Here is a 16809-nt window from a genome sequence, read left to right on the forward strand (position 1 = left end):
TTTGCTCCCTTTTTAGGTTAAAAACTGCGCCACAGTCCCAGCAATGCCAGTTCAAAATGGGTTCAAGCGCAAAGTGCATTTACAACAGACAATTACAGGATTAAAGAGGAACTCTACCTATCTTACACAAAGTCTGTTTACAGGTCTTGGGAAGTATGAATGCCTATGTGAAAAAAATGTACACCACGTACATCTGGCTTTTTTAACGTATGTGTATAATCAGCATTTACACCCGGGTCAAATGACTCTGTAGTAGTCAAGGGTATTACGCGTCTCAGACTCAGCACCGAGGGAAAAAAACGTAGGTGAATGCACTAATTTTAGCCCCTTAACCTGCGAGATGCAATGACGGGCCACAAAATACTGTCCTTCTCCACCTAAGCAGCGCTAAAACATTGTTCCAAATTAGTCTGCACCGAGTTGGAAATAGAGGCGGAATAAGTAAGAGATATACAAAAAAAGTAAACACTGTAAAGTTTTCACGGCCATCCATGTTGCTTTTGACTGTCTACTGGCCTGCTCCTTGGCCTGTCCAAAACACAAATACACAGAGGTACACTGATCTGCTGCAGAGGCATGTACACAGCTCCAGTTTACTAGCAATGGAAAAGGAGTCTACCATCTATTTTTAGCTGGTTCATCCATGTTTAAAAAACCTGTTTACATTTTAGATAAGCTGTAATAAGTCTGATAAACTGCGTTAGATAATGTCACATTGCCAGCTTTAGCTGGGGCTGAAGACTGTGATTTTGAAAATATTGAAAAATCTGGAGGTACAAAGATAGAGAAAATGAGTTTACCTGACCTCTGTAGCCGCTATCTCTGCTGCAGGTTAGCGTCTAAACATTGCATTCACCGCTGCTAGAATAACGCTCCCTGCTCCTGGGGTTACACACTCTGGCCGACTGTCACACTGGCTCAAGACTCACTGCCACACTTTTCTAGAACAGAGCCATCGTTAGTGTTTTATCAGCAACACCTGCGCTTTTCCACGCTATTTAAAGTCTAAATGCGAAAAATAAATAATCAAAAATAAAATCAAAGTCAAATCCCAAATGGATACATGTAGAAATATATTTATTTGAATAATAATTCAATATAGAAATACATGTATATTTATTCATATATTCATTACAAAGCCCTTAAAATTGTAATGGTGTGATAAAAGAACAAAACCTTTAGCAACTACTGTTATTTCAAGGTTAACAAAAATAATACGATGTTGCTTAATTTTGTTACAGGCATTTGGTGCTTTTGTTAAAAATGCAATAAAAGCATAATTTACATGATCCTGTTTGATTCCAGCAGGATGTAGTGAAATAAAGGGGGACTAAAATCTCTGGGACCAAACACTGACACCTCAGAGACAGACTGGACATGTTGTCTTCGTCTGCTCTCACAGTGAAAAAACAACAAACCCACACTGAAAACATCAAGTGCCTTCAGGCTGAATGTTGAGTTAATGGCTGATCCATCAGTGAAATGGAAAGGACACAAAGTTAACGAAATAAAAACATTAATATTTGGCAAAAACATTTCATTATGCAGAAATTGCAGCTAACCTTATCTGTTTCAGCCCTTCATTGAACACTAATTGTTTGTTAGCAAATGCTACAAGTCTCGTTGATATCACAGTAAAGTGTTACACATTTTCTTACTTCATTTAAAATCGTTCAGAGCAGGATCACAGCATTATATTGTACGTTACAATATGTAGGTATTTTTTAAGTATGCAAACCTGATCTAACAGGTTAAAGTAGAGCGTACTACACAAATGTAAGAGCCATACATGGGAATAAATAATTACCTCATTAAAATAAGATGCTTGCTACACTGAGCTGCGATAAACTTCTGACACCATTAATGAAATGTAAAACAGATTAAGGCCTAAATAACCACATTGAAGATTAAAGGTGTTTACAGGTGTATTATAGCGGCTCTGTGCAGACGCCGACCTGGTTGACACAGAAACTCGTTGATGAGCTGGTATAAAATCTCTGGTCTTACAGGCCGAGGAAATAAGACACTTGTTGTCTGGGAAGCAGCCGGACGTCTTCAGAGGAGATAATTCTGGAAAAGAAAAGGAAAATGTATCCAACTGTCATCTATAAATAAAATGAAATATTATCTGACAGGACAGCTTCAGCGTGAGAGGGGGAGAGAGAAGGGGTGACGTGCAGCCTTTGTACATTTTGTACATCTCCTTTGTACGTGGGGTGACCGGGTGAACTAGTGAGCGCCCGGCTTTCTCACGCCACACAATGTCGACATGTTCTTATCTTTTCGGTGCTTTGCTGTGTTTCTCTTTTCCTCTGCGACTTACCTGCAGCACAACAGCAGCCACCATTGCCATGACGGCCAGGAGCGCCATCCGTCCAATCCAGCCCAGGTCTACGTTCTGCAGGATGAAGAAGCGTGCCCAGCCCAGTTTCTTGGCTGTGTGAGGCGGGTACCGCATGCTGTTCACACCCTCCATCTTCAGCTGCTTGATGAGACAGCTACGCAGGTGGCTCAGCTGGTCAAAGCTGAACTTGCCGTGGTAGCAGCCCATACCACTGTTTCCTGTCCATGAAAACACACGCAGGAGGTTTGACACATCGGCCCCTTGTTTGGTGGATTTAAATCAGCCAGCCTGTGACACTGAGGACGATGTCACTCAGGCAATATAAAACTGAACAGAGTTGAAAGCAGAGAAAACTATGTTGATGTGGGAGAATATAGGAACGTAAGCTGCATTAAAGTGGTGCTTCACAAGTGAAAATAGACTTTATGATAAACTTTGGAAACTTCGTGTATTAGGAAGGTTACTCCAGTTCATTGAACCGTGAGCACTAAAATATCTGATGTCAGGATTTTCATGAACAAACCAACAAGAGAGGAGATTTCAAAACATTTGGGTTACCACATAATGCTAACTGAACACTGACAAAATATTTAACATTACACATATTATTTTTCTGTCTCTTTTCTTCTTTTTTCTTTTGTTTAGTCAATATGTTGCACATTCAGTCCTCTTCATTTTAAACACTGAGCTGAACGTCATGTTAGAATTTATATTTTACACATTTTAATTGTACATTTCCATTTAATATTGACTTACAGTACTTGCTGTCTTTGTTCATATTGACTGCTGTGCACCACCACACCGTGACTGTGCGCTGCTTTCACTGCAGCAGCTTTTTATGCCTTTTACTCCTCCATATTTTTATTATTTAATTATCTGGTAAAATCTGATGACTGTGTTGGATTATATTTTTAACTGTGGCAATTTACCAGAGTAGCACTCTGAATTTCATTGTATGGAATATAATGGCATATATATGGTATATAATGGCAATAAAGGGATTCTATTCTATTTATATGAAAACCTGTTTCTGCTTCTGAACCAAAGATACAGTATGTTCAGTGTGATAGAATAATTATCTCCAGCAAGTTTAAAGTCTTTGCCAAGTTTTTCAAACAAAACTGAAATGAAAGACAACCAGTGGAGATCTGAAAGTTATGAAATCAATTTTAAAAGTAATCAATGATGCACTGTACACATGGTTTGTATTTATTTTCTGCCAAAATTAGCTTGTGTACATCTCGGGTAAACCTGCAAAAATAACTACATAATTTTTAACCCACTGCCACTAGTCTAGGGCTTTGTACATGGCTCTTCAGCAGACAAGCATATGTGTGTGTGGGCAACGAGACAAGATTTTTGTACTGGAAGCGTTCTGGTTTTGGAAAAGGCTTTGATTGCCTGCAGCTTCATAGTGTGGGTGGGGAACAATAGAGTCATTGGCTAAAAATGCAGCCTTGTGACCCATCAGCTATTGCCTAATAATGAATCAACTTTCCATTTTCGAAACCAATTATTTTTTGGTCGAAATGCTCTGAACAGTTCAAAATTAGGTGCTGGAATCAGAACAAAACCTGTTCCATGTTGGTGGAAAAGGAGTATGAGAGAATAAGCAAAAGATGTTGTAAGTGAACTCTTGTTTATGGTATCCTTTCTGCAAGAGCTGTCTCTGCGTGTACTCACCCACTCCTCCGAAAGGCAGAGAGCTGACTGAGTAGTGCACGAGACAGTCATTTGCCAGCAGTCCTCCACTGGAGGTCTCCTCCGTCATTCTCTTGATCACCTTTACAGAGAAGATTCGTGTTATGTTCGTGAGTTTGAATCAACATACTACATGTGGAAGTCTGTTTCCATGTGTGTTGGTGAATACCTTGTTATCAGATGAGAAGACGTAGAGGGCCAGAGGTTTCTCTCTCTTATTGATAAACTTGATGGCTTCATCCAGGCCGCTGACCGACAGGATGGGGAGCAGAGGTCCAAATATCTCCTCCTGCATCACCTTTGCCTCTGGCTTCACGTCACGCAGAACTGTGGGGGCTAAACCCGACAGAGAAACACTATTTACCAAATGCATGTTTTTCATTGTCTGTTCTTTATTTCTTAAATTTGTCTTATTTATTGCATGATGAAAACCTTTAAAAAATCAGTCCTGATTGATTTTTATGCGAGGAGTTAGCGGCTGTCAGAAGGATTACCGATGTAGCAGTCTGATTCGTCGTTGTCTCCTCCTGCAGCCACGGTGCTGTCCTCCAACATGTTCATTATCCTCTTGAAGTGGCGCTGGTTGATGATGCGTCCATAGTCAGGGCAGGTCTTTGGGTTGTCTGTGTAGAACTCCTGCCAGACGAAACAATCTTTAACACACAAATATTACTGAAAAAACTAATTACCAGAAGAAATACTCTCCAAAACCACTGATACACTTCTGTTTTAAACCCAGTTAGTTTTCCTCTTCGACAACATTTCTGAAATAACAGCTGCCAGCTATTAATCATTCTAGGGCCTTTGATAAGGAATATTTTGGACAGAATCACCTGTTTGTTTGTTTTTTAAAGTAACTGTGGCATAAATTACTTTTTGCTGTGTGTTTTCAGGTTTTCACTACCTTTATGGACTTCTTAACCTCCTCGATGACCCGGTCCTGGATGCTGGGCTCACACAGGATGTAGTCTGGGGCGATGCAGGTCTGACCACAGTTAGTGTACTTCCCCCAGGCAACACGTCTACACAATAGTGGAAAAATTAACAGGAAGGTTTCAGCTACAAGCCATAAAAATATGCATTTAACCAAACCATATGTAATAATGTTCTGACCTGCAGGCTATGCTGATGTCACAGTTCTTGTCGATGTAACAGGGGCTCTTGCCGCCCAGCTCCAGCGTGACAGGCGTCAGGTGTTTGGCAGCAGCCTCCATGATCACTTTGCCCACCGTGCTGTTGCCGGTGTAGAAGATGTGATCAAACCTCTGACGCAGCAGCTCCTGGGTCTCTGACACTCCTCCGGTTACGACGGGGTAAAGCTCCTGACACACACAGTAGAAACACACATTCAGTAACCAAAATGCAGAATGTACAAAGATCCTCAAGAAGCCTGTTAATGTCTTTGTAGCGCTCAATTTTAATTCAGTCTTGTGATACGTCTTTTTTGTCTGTGTAAATATTTTGCAGAAATAATAGAGATTTAAAAACAAAATGGTTGCAGGTTATTTGCACATTTAAACAGCCAAGCAAGCATCTTTACGTTACCCGTTATGAGCATTTGTGTGCATGATTGTGCATGTAAAGTTTATTTACTATAATTAAGGTGAACAGGTGCAGGTACACTGTGTCATTTCAAACAGAGCCAGCAGAAAAAAATGCTTGAAAATAACCCCATTTAAGAAAGTATTTTTATTTTAAACCTATCATCACCATTATTTAAATAATTGATATTATATAAAATTTACTGTTCAGTTATGTATAACATATTTGCAATCATGTGACTAGTATGGTGCATTAAATTCAGATAGTGATAATTCCATATAACTATACTGCATTTTTTGAAAAGAGAGGAACTCGACGACATAAACGACATAAACGGGCTGGATGAACCTGCAGGCAACAAGTCATAGCAACATATGCGCATATTTATTTATTTAGTGTCATATTGTGATGTTTGACCTTATACCAATCTTCTGTTAATAGCAAGGCATCTGAGCACTTAATGTCATGGTTTATTGTCTTTTGTCAGTATGTGTTGTACTTTTGAATGTGTCTGGATGGTTGCTTCCTCTTTTAACTGCAAAACAAAGCTACCTACAGGTACAACTAAAGTAACCTAGACCTGCATCACCAGAAAACTGAAACTAATGTTGCATGTGATCCACATAAAACGAAGGAAAATTATTTTTCCCACAACTTGATCGATTTGCCTGGTGTGGACGCGATCAATGCCTTGTCTTTCAGACGTGCTAACACTACTAACTTAATCATCTTATACCTGTGTACCTTATACACTAACTATACGCTGCTGTCAGGCTGATGTTACTAGTTAAAGTTCGCTAACTTCCTCTACCTAACAGAAATCTCCAGGGCTGAAAAATGAGGCAAACACTGAAGTGCTAAAAACTGCAGCTCCTCTTACGGACAATTGAGACCGGCTGCAGAAGCGAATTCAGCACAACTGACAGAAAAAAACATGTTTACAGCCTGTGAACATCAGTGAACATTGTTCTCTATAGCTAATTTCAACGTGACAGCTGTAGAGGAGGTGAATTTTTATGTAACTCACCGCTTTACATTTTATTAAGGCTTTAAATTAGGCATAATTAATGGGCAAGCGGCTTTGTGGACAGGCTATCTACCGAAAGTGTCCTTTGCTTACAGTCAGATCCACCCATAGCTTCTCCACAACACCAGCCTCTCGTCCAAAAATGGTCACTCCTGGCTCCTGCATCCATTATTTTTACACTCTTTGTTTTCTACCCTCTAGGTTAACTGTCCCCAGGGGTCTGGTGGAACACTTAAAAGTTTGGGGTGTCACTAAAAACATGCAGCAGTTGTCACAACACTTCATCTGCTCAGTGTTTCCTGCTGTTTACCTGCTGATACATGACGTCATATGCAAAGAGGCGTCTGTAAGGAACAACAATACTCACGTCTAACAAATTCTAGGAAACGGGTTAAACTGATGTTAGGTGACTCATCCTTACTTTGTCGATGTAAAGCGGCAGGAGTTCCTCCATGACCTTTGCGGTGTGAACACAGACCTCGGATGGCTTGATCACAGCTGCATTACCTGGAAAATTAAGTAACAAAAGCAGCAGATATTACAAGACAGAAGGATCATTTATTTTTCTTTCCTCTAAAACTGTTCCCTTTTTTCTTGTTTGCCACCAGCGTACCTTCATTTAAACCTGCAATAACTTGAATTTTTGGCCACTTGGGGGCAGCAGACATAAGTTATGAACACAGCACTGAGATTAGCATTTGTTTAGTTGATGTGGGAACTTAACAAACAGATGCTCATTTATAGAACCTGCATTCAGAGAGCAACATTAGCACTAATCTGGAGTCAGTGTGCACTGTGTTTGTGGTCCGTACCCAGTCCTGAGGGAAATGTCTGTTTAGCTCTATGCACTGTCCAAATGTAATCTGTTTTGTTGAGACTTGCTTGTTTATTTTTGCTAACATAAGAGCATTTTTACATGGCTATAGATTGTCACAACAACTCCGAAGACATTTCCATTCAGTGCTAGTTTAGATTATCTGACTTACACCTACAGTACCTCTTTGTCATGTTACCTGTTGGTTATCAAACAAATGCTACATCTGGCCAATTTTATTTGAAGTTACTTTCTCCCATTTTTTTCATTGTCATTCATAAAATGCACTTATCACTATTTAAGATGGAGAATTTTATTCCTGCAACCTTTAATATACCTTTAGAACCTGTTTATACCTGATATTAAGTCCAAATCCAGTCCAGTGACTCAGACCCTTGGACTTACACATCAGCAGCAGCTATAACCCAGAATTTATTTTTTATGAATATTTTCAGCTGTGGTACTCTACTGTTTCTAATGCAAAACACAATATGCGATTTTGACTTGAAGCCCTCTACATTTTCATGCAATATTAATTCAACTGTGCAAAATTTCAACTGTACAATAAACTCTTATTTAATAGCAAATTCTTACCTATTGTCCTGTTGCATCATTCGGAGTATGATGCACATATTTGGACATATTTGTTATATTTCTATTTCATACACAACATATCTTTTCTTATATTTTCTTTTTTATAATGTTTTCATGTTCATATGTAAATATAAACATATATCTATATATTGTGTTACATATGGTGGCATAATGCACTTTTTTCTTGAATACTTCTTATTCTATATCTAATTTCTAATTGAAAATGTGTGTCCATCATTTTGCCCGATGGAAAAACAGCTGCACTGGACTCTCCCCAAGCGCTATCAAGACTAGTGAGCAGCAAGCGAGAGTGTAGACACAATAACTGTGCACAGGGCCCTTTGGCCTCTAGTATATGTGATGTGGGCAGTAACATAATCTAAACACAGGTGGGCAGCTGAAAAAGGATGATGGACTCAGGTGATCCCCACTGAAATGCACGTTAATACAAAGTGTAAACAGGCTCTTATATTTTTCTTATCTGCTGTCAAAAGGTGGTGCATGATGACAACAGCACACACAATTTCTGCTCCTGTAACTGTACTTATGTTTTCATATCACAATATATATAATATAAATCTTAATCATTTTGTCTGGGGCTGGTGGTGTCAGCTGCCTTTGACCCAGTCTTTTATTTTGATTATCTGACTTGTGACTTGCTCTGCAGATACGATTCTAACAGTAAGATCAGATAAAGCTGGAGCAAAGAATAAAGTCCACGCTGTGCAAACACTGCAGCCTGACAGGACTCAGTTCATTTAAGCCTTCCAGCCATTGATGTTTTTAGTCTAAACAGGTTTTATCCAAATGAGCTGTGGACCTGCAGCAGCCATCGTAACACTAACATGTAAAACTATCACTGCGGGGACGAGTAACAAACAAAAGATTCAAGTAAATAAAGAATAAGACAAAAGACTGTAAAAATACTGCTGTGTCATGCTAAAAAGTCACAAGCAAACACTCCACACTGAGGTTTGCATCACAAAGTAATCAGCTCCAGTAGAAACACTCAGAGCTGGGTGACCATTAAAGGGAAGCTTTCGAGAGAGACATGAATCATTCATGAGTTCGCTGATTATCTTGGAGATGAGTGATTCATTCAGCCTTGTCCTCTGAGCCTGTGCTGATAGCAACAATGCATAAGGTTGAAAAATGTACTCTCACATGTGCAGACACACCAACATGGACACACAATCACCTGCATGTGTGTTAAATAAACGTTAGTAGACACAAAATATTCCTCAGAATCTACTGCTAATCTCTAGTGGCTTTTGACCTTTTAATCACAAACAGATTAAAGAAGATTAAGGAATGAAGAATGTTGGGCAATGCTTGGATTAAACAGGAACTGGTTACAATCACAAGACAAAGAAACTGACCAGGACTAAAAAATAAAATAAAAGAGAACTGAAAATACACACTGCCTCCAAAAATGAGACTGAGCTTTTGTGGTTTCTGCATGTTTGTTAGTTGATCATCTGAGAGTTATGTGAGCTTTGATGTGCCTCTACTCCACATGTTGACCCCTAATGCTAGTTTTTGTAATTCTGAAATTGCTGGACAAAGGACAGTGGACAAAGGACAGCAGTCTTGCGTCAGTGTTTCAAAATTCATCTGTCAGAGATTAGACAGATCCCCTCTCAAAGGTCATCAAAGAGGGAAGTGACAATAAAATCCTGATAGAATGTGAACGCTGACCTTGTTACATCAGACACATGCAGACACACACTGCCCTTTCCTCCACCACACCCCTCACACACACACACACACACACACGCAGCATGCAAAAGTACCCGCGGCGATGGCTCCTATGAGCGGCTGGATGGTGACAGCCCAGGGGTAGTTCCAGGCCCCGATGATGAGCACCAGCCCCAGCGGCTCCGGCTGGATGAAGACGGTGTCTGAGATGGTCAGCAAGTTCTTCCCCACGGGCCGAGGAGCAGCCCACTCCTTCAGCTTCTTGATGGCGAGGCCTATTTCGCCCTCCAGACCCAGAGTCTCGTACATCTGCGTCCCCACCTCGCTCTGGAAGACAATAATATTGGACATGCTGATGTTCTTGGTTTTTTTTAATGGTATATTTCATTCTAAAAGCTGTTTGCAAACCCAAAAAGTTTCATAAGAACTTGAATTACATCCTTTGTGGAGATTTTAGTGTGGTTTATATTCTACCTTCTACGTCATTTTTTTAAACCTGTTTCACAACTGTTGTCTTTTGAGATGTGATTTGTTTTTGAGTGTCTTAGATTCTTCTGTAAAAAAGATCTTATTCGTTTTTTTGTTCATTTGATTCTGTTCTTATTTTCTAATCTGTCAAAATGTTAGACATCTAATGTCTGTCGAGATTAAGGTTTTTGAGCTGTGGAAACACCAGGATCAACACTGAAAAGAAGAGCAGGAGTTTATTGATCTATCTCTGACAACAGCCCCTTTTACACTGCTTGTTCGAGGTGGGAATATCACCGTCATGCCACCTTACCGTTCTTTACATAAGATGCAATTGCAGAATGAGGAGACCGAGTGGTCTTGCCTTTAATCCACCATGGGAGGTAGTAACAGCGCAGAAACGATGTCTCTATTAACAGGCATAACTGGCAGGATGGGACCATGGGTAGGATGGGTGTGACGTTTTGATGACAAGTCGAAATTCTGGAAATAAAGATATCCTGGAACTCCTTACCCTCCGAGCAGAAGATGAGATCAGCTGCCATATAAAGCCCAGTGTACACTGTACGATTTTGGGCTGTCGCAGTTGAAAGATGACCAGTGTGAAAGAAAAGTGGCGATATCTTCGGTTGTGGCTCTAAAACAGATGTCCTATGTCATATAGTGAGAGAGATTCAAGAACGTCCGTTGTCGTGGTCTCTGATCAAAGACAGCCTGGGATAAAATTTTGGCAATGTCAGATTGTTACGATCTACGTCTACTAACCAACCAATAAAAATGCAGCATGAAATGATGCACAGATCAGCATGACTTTGCTAAATGCTAATAAATACTTCCACCTCTCGTTGCAAAATTGGTGTGCCAAGTTGGCCTCGTCTCCCCAGCCACGACCGCGGCCACATTCTCCTTCTCCTCCTGTTCTTCAAACTTTTTTCGACACTCATAAATGCACAGTGTCACACAGTGTAGCTTGCACTAAACTTAAAAGACAGATGAAATCTAACAGTCTGTAGGAGGCCTTAGAGGGGGAGTAAATGATTGTCTGTGCAATTGTTATTGCCACTGCTTTTGTTTATAAAGCGCTGCTGACATGTATGTTGTATGTCACACTAGAGGCAGATGCTGTTGTGTTTTATGTCACGCCTCTTTTGGCTCTGCGATGCTGGCATGCTGTCTAGAACCACACACTGGAGGGGCATGATGCCACGGTTGTTTGGTTCTGTGCAAAAACGCAAAGGTGACATACAGAAGGGACTTCTTAGCGGCCCTATTGCGTAATCTTTGTGCAAAAAGGGCATGTGTCTGATCCTTATGTCGTGTAGATGAAACCATGAAAACCTGTAATAATCACTATTTACAGTTTGTATATAGAATCTAAACGACTAGGAGCTAATTGCCTGTAGCTCAATTTAACAAACGAAGAAACACAAACGTCTGAGCCAACAAACTCAAATTAGTTTTATTCTCAGACTCCGACTCGCAAGCTTGTCTGAGACCAGGTATCAATTATTTTGGACACCGAGGAAGAACCACTCACTGCTCACCTTATTGAGGTCTTTCTTGATGGCATCTGAGATCACGCTTTGTTTCTCAGTGAATAACCGCTGCAGGTTTTTCAGCTGGCGGATCCGATGCTCTAAACATTTGGACCTGCCTGTTTCAAAGGCTTTCCTGGCGCGAGCCACCGCCTGCTGCTCCCGGGACATCCTAGGAAAAAAAGAAACAAAAAACAGACAGATAGTTTTAGTCTGCTGTTCCGAAACATTGATCAAGTTAAGTACAATAACTGCCTTTGATTTCTTAAACATGTGAAAGTTTGCAAGGAAAAGTTGCTCCATTTTTTTTTTGAACTCTTGTCTGGTCCATGGACACTGAAACTGTTTAATCATTTCATGTGATTGGCTATAGACCACACACTGTAGAAAATAAGTGATGCATTAATCAATAATGAAACCGATTATTAGTTTTAGCCCTATTACTGTTGCATTAATTAATGTTTCAATTATTTCCTGTTTAATCAAGAAATAATCAGAGGATGCGAAAAAAAAAATGCCAATCACAATTTCCCAGAACAAAAGCTTGAGTTTTTAAATGTTTTGTTTTGTCTAACAAACAGTTCAAATCCTAAATGTATTCAATGGAGCTGGAATCAGACTATTTTAGCAGTTTTTTGTTTCATTAAAGGACTCATAAAGACAAATCTTTTATCAAAATAGTTTTCTGTCAATCAACTACTTTTTGCAGCTATAATCCGATATGAGTGAATCCCTTAATACTTTTGATAGTTTTAGTACATTTTGCATTTTGTACTTGATGCAACAGAATTCATGACTTTTACTTGAAGTATTTTTCTACATTGTGTCAGAGATAGTTTTACTTTTAAATTGTGATGTGACAGGCAGTTGTCCAAATGACACACAAAAATTATGTTTTATTATATTACTCTTATCATTATACACATACTTTAACATATCCATATTTTTCTGTTTTTTTATTTTATGATTAAGTTTTTGTTTTTGTCTTGATCTGGGTGATGATTTGATTTGTAATATTGGCCTTGTCTTAGTCCTGTCTTGGTTTTGTGTTGCTTTTTATTTCAATTGCTACTAATACTTTTGATTAATCTTTACTGAATTGGACAATATTTTTTTAAACTGTCCTTAAGTGTCCATTTTGAAAAAAAAATACAGATTGAGGGAAAAAGATAGTTTTACTTGAGTTCAACATGTAAATAATTCTTGGACTGATGCAACAGTATATTGCTTTTTAATAAAAGCAGTCAAACCACTGGACGCTGAGCCTGAAGGAAACCAGTTCAGCCAATAACCTCTTTGCAGTGGTCCAGTTTAAATGCCCCTTGCTTGAATGGTAGCCTGTTGTCTGCGCTGCTCTTTGTTTATAGAAAACGGTGAATGTGTTATAATAGGATTGTAATAGGAAACCTCTATGAGAAACAGCAACTGGGTCAAAGTTAAAGGTGCAGTTAAACATACAATAAACCGTAATAATGACATCCGCGCAGGTCATACTGTAGCCTACAGTTAGCTTGACATTACACCATTATAACTTTGTTATTGAACTTAAATAATTCTGCAGTTATGATTTAACATCTTCCTAATATGTAGCAGTAATAAATCGGTGTTCTGACAGTTAACGGGGCTGTTTTTCTTTACACATTTATGATGTTTATCGGGTCGTTTTCGGCGAACTTTCCACAGTTTCGTCCGTCGCCGAGCCGTTAGATCGACTGTCTTAAAACAACAGCGAGAAAACGCTACAAAAATGGTTTTGTTTAATTCCTACCTGATTTCTTGGAGTTACGGTTGATGTCTTGAGATGCCTCTCGGGCTTGGTGGTGAGACAAGCAGCAGCAGAGGAGCTGAACAGCGGAGAGACCCTGCTGTCCTTCGCCGTTAGGTCACACCCCTGCAGGGGGAGGACCGAGCTGCCGCCGCGGGGTTAGCTTTAGCCGCATTAGCCTCATGTTTCCATGGCAGTGAATCCCTCAGTTACACCACTTTAGTCCTGGCTAAAAAAAAAATAAAAAATCACATTGACTCAATAAACTACCATGACCATTTGTTTCAAATTCTCCAATCCAACATTTCTCCTATAGTTACACAATGAGGTCGACCTTTTAACTTTTCACGTTAAATAAGTTAGGGACTGTGCTTTATTTATCGGGGCAGTAGGGTGGCTAGGATGGTGATGTGGTCCTACAATGATCACCCTAAAATAACATAAAGGTATTTAAGGGTATTTTTTGTGATAACATTATGCTTGGTGATATGACAAAATACTTATGTATATATTAAAAAAGGAATTATGAATTATAAGAAAAAAATTGCAACAAAATAATGTATAAACACAAATGCTAACATTTTACATATATACATATATATATATATATATATATATATATATATATATATATATATATATATATTTCTGATCATAATAAACTGCCTGCTTTTGGGATTTTTTATTGAAAAAACATGAATTATATCATCCATTTATTGGTTTTGGGTTCTGGGAATAAATAAATATAAAAAACAGCTATTTAAAGTTGAATGTTCCCCTACGCCAAATCAAAAACCACAACTCCCTCCCAAATGCTTAAAAATGATTTGAAGTGTCTTTCCCATTTTGCCACACTCCCTCCCCTCAGCATTAACTAACAGTCCCTTAACAAACACAAACACACACACACACACACTTGCGTACATAATAGTTCAGTCAATAATTTATCAAGCTTTGTTGTCCCTGATCCTTGCTTTTATATCAATTTCTGTGTAAGCCGACATGAGAGCGATGCAAACAAGTCAAATTCCTTGTATGTGTACACACACTGGGTCCATAAAGATGATTCTTGTTCTGATGTTTGCACTGCACTTTGTCTGTTAACATTAGCCATTACCCAGGTACACCTTCACAGAGCAGCTAGCCTGGCTATTGACTCTAGTCTGGTGTGTGTGTGTGTGTGTGTGTGTGTGTGTATGACACATCTGATGTATAAAAATCCTTGAATAACATTTTTAAGTTGAGTATCATCATCATCAAAAGCAAAGATTTAAAAGAATGAAAAGTAGAGTATTATTATCGAAATAATTAGATCAAAATAAATCAGAAACAATTTACTCGTAAGAGAAGTATAAACTAATATCAAAATCAACAATGATATCAAATGCAGTATTTATTCAGCTCTCTGTTGTGGATTTAGCCCTCTCTTATCAAATGCCAGCAGTCGCACTTCAGCTTTAAATCTCAGCACCATGTGAAGTATCTGACATGATGATCCAGTCTGATATTCCTGGAAATCCTGAATTTTATTCCTGTTCAGGGGTGAAATCCCGTCATCTCTCCAGTAAAGCTAAAATCAGAATAAAACCTGAGTCAAGGAGTTTATTTATTTAATTAATCAATTTTATGTTTATTTTAATAAGGACATGTCCCCCGATGCCATATACCAGACTCTATAGCTCATGATAGTTTGCAGCACGTGTCAACAGGAGAAAAACACAACACCAAACATAAACAGTACACAAAAGTCACCCTTGTGAAAGAGTCAGAAACATGTTGATCTGATTTAGATCTCTTTAGAGCTGCACTTTTTTCAATTTGGTAAAACTTCGTGTGAATAAATACTTCCCTATGACTTAAAATGTGTTTAGAAGAGTGCTTCTTTAAATAATATCTGTAAAATCTTTACCTCATTAGACTATATATATATGTCACCACTGACGTTTTGTATCCAAACACTATTACAGTACACAGCATTATGTCTTAATGTACAGAGAGCTGACAGTGACAACTTTTTGGATGGCTATAAGTATTCAAAGTGTCACCCGGGTGTTTCATCCTCATTTAGACTGTTTTGTCTACATAATAAATTTATTTAATTGAACAAAAGCTGAAAACCACAATTTCCTTCACGGACTTTCTGCTGCTCTCTGAACTTTCATCCAAAGCTGAAGTCACACCGACCTGCTACATCTCAGTGCTGTAAACTCTGCTGACAGAATATTTCAGCTTCTTGTCCTCGGCATTCCTCCTGAGCCGTAATATCTGTTTATTTTGTAACTATAGCTGCACTAAATCATGCTTCCTGCTTTCCCTTCCTTCCCTTCTGAGTGGTTTGCTCTTTTATCCAAAGCCAAACTGGAATCACACTCAGCTTCTATTTCTCAGATCCAAGAAGGGTTTTTACAGCACGGGACACGCTGCGAGGAGTACCCTCCTCATCTCAGCCACGCAGCACACTGGATCAGGCCCAAAAATCTCTCAGGCTGACAGGAAATGTGGACGGAGCTTCCACATCAAACAGCAGACTGAGGAATGGTGTTTGTGTATTGTGAGGGAAGGAGCGAGGATGTAGGTGAGGGAGAGGAGAGCACAGCGTCATTCACACCTGAGTGTCAATCCTGATTTCTTAGAGAAAAGTGTGGACACAGAAGACCAGCATTTCTCTGTGTGCACACCTGAGCTTGTGATGTATAAACTGCAGCATTCAGACACAGAAAGGACAGTTTGTGTATTGTGAGGTTTGTTTTTTTTTAAAGTAAGATTAGTATTTTGAGCCCATATAAACTTGAGCAAATTCACTTAATTTATTTTAAAAACTTGGGAAGAATGCAATGAGCAACAAAGGGAGGAATGACCCAAAAATTAACTAGAAATTTGTTTAAATAGTACAAAAAATTAGAAAGAAAGAAACAAAAAAATCACAAGCAAACAAGAAATGACAAAAAGACAAAAAAAAGTATAACTCTGTAACATAAAAGTAAATATGTAATTGTGATAATTATGATTATGATTATGATTTTTTCCCCCTAGAAATAAGTAAAAAGTACAATTACCTGAAAATTATGAAATAAATAAAGAAAGAAAGAAAGAAAACAATAACTAAACGGAAAGAAAACAATAACAAAACGGAACGCAAACAATAATAAAACGGAAAGCAAACAACACTTGACGAAAAGTCCTTTAAAAATTCTATAATTCTGTCATATAATTTTCAATATGTAATTATGAATATAGTTTTTTCCCTAAAAATTAGTAAAAAGGACAATACAATTACCTGAAAATTACCATATATATAGTTTTTTTTGTTTGTTTTTTTTT

General features: G+C 38.7%; 1 protein-coding gene across 1 annotated transcript; it reads right to left on the reverse strand.

Annotated features, from left to right (window-relative positions):
- Nucleotides 1-1060: 1060 nt before the first annotated feature.
- On the reverse strand, nucleotides 1061-13652 carry aldh3a2b (aldehyde dehydrogenase 3 family, member A2b). The gene is made up of 11 exons (XM_042499737.2): nucleotides 13492-13652; nucleotides 11733-11895; nucleotides 9816-10047; nucleotides 7036-7121; nucleotides 5159-5367; nucleotides 4950-5067; nucleotides 4540-4681; nucleotides 4215-4381; nucleotides 4028-4127; nucleotides 2324-2562; nucleotides 1061-2070 (listed from the first exon to the last, which is right to left on the reverse strand). The coding sequence occupies exons 2-11, from the start codon at nucleotides 11892-11894 to the stop codon at nucleotides 2056-2058; spliced, it is 1470 nt and encodes a 489-aa protein (XP_042355671.2). The 5' UTR covers nucleotide 11895; nucleotides 13492-13652; the 3' UTR covers nucleotides 1061-2055.
- Between the last annotated feature and the right edge of the window lie 3157 nt (nucleotides 13653-16809).

This window comes from Plectropomus leopardus, chromosome 15 (assembly GCF_026936395.1).
Source record: "Plectropomus leopardus strain MGB_pleo_1.0 chromosome 15, ASM2693639v1, whole genome shotgun sequence".
NCBI lineage: Eukaryota > Metazoa > Chordata > Actinopteri > Perciformes > Serranidae > Plectropomus > Plectropomus leopardus.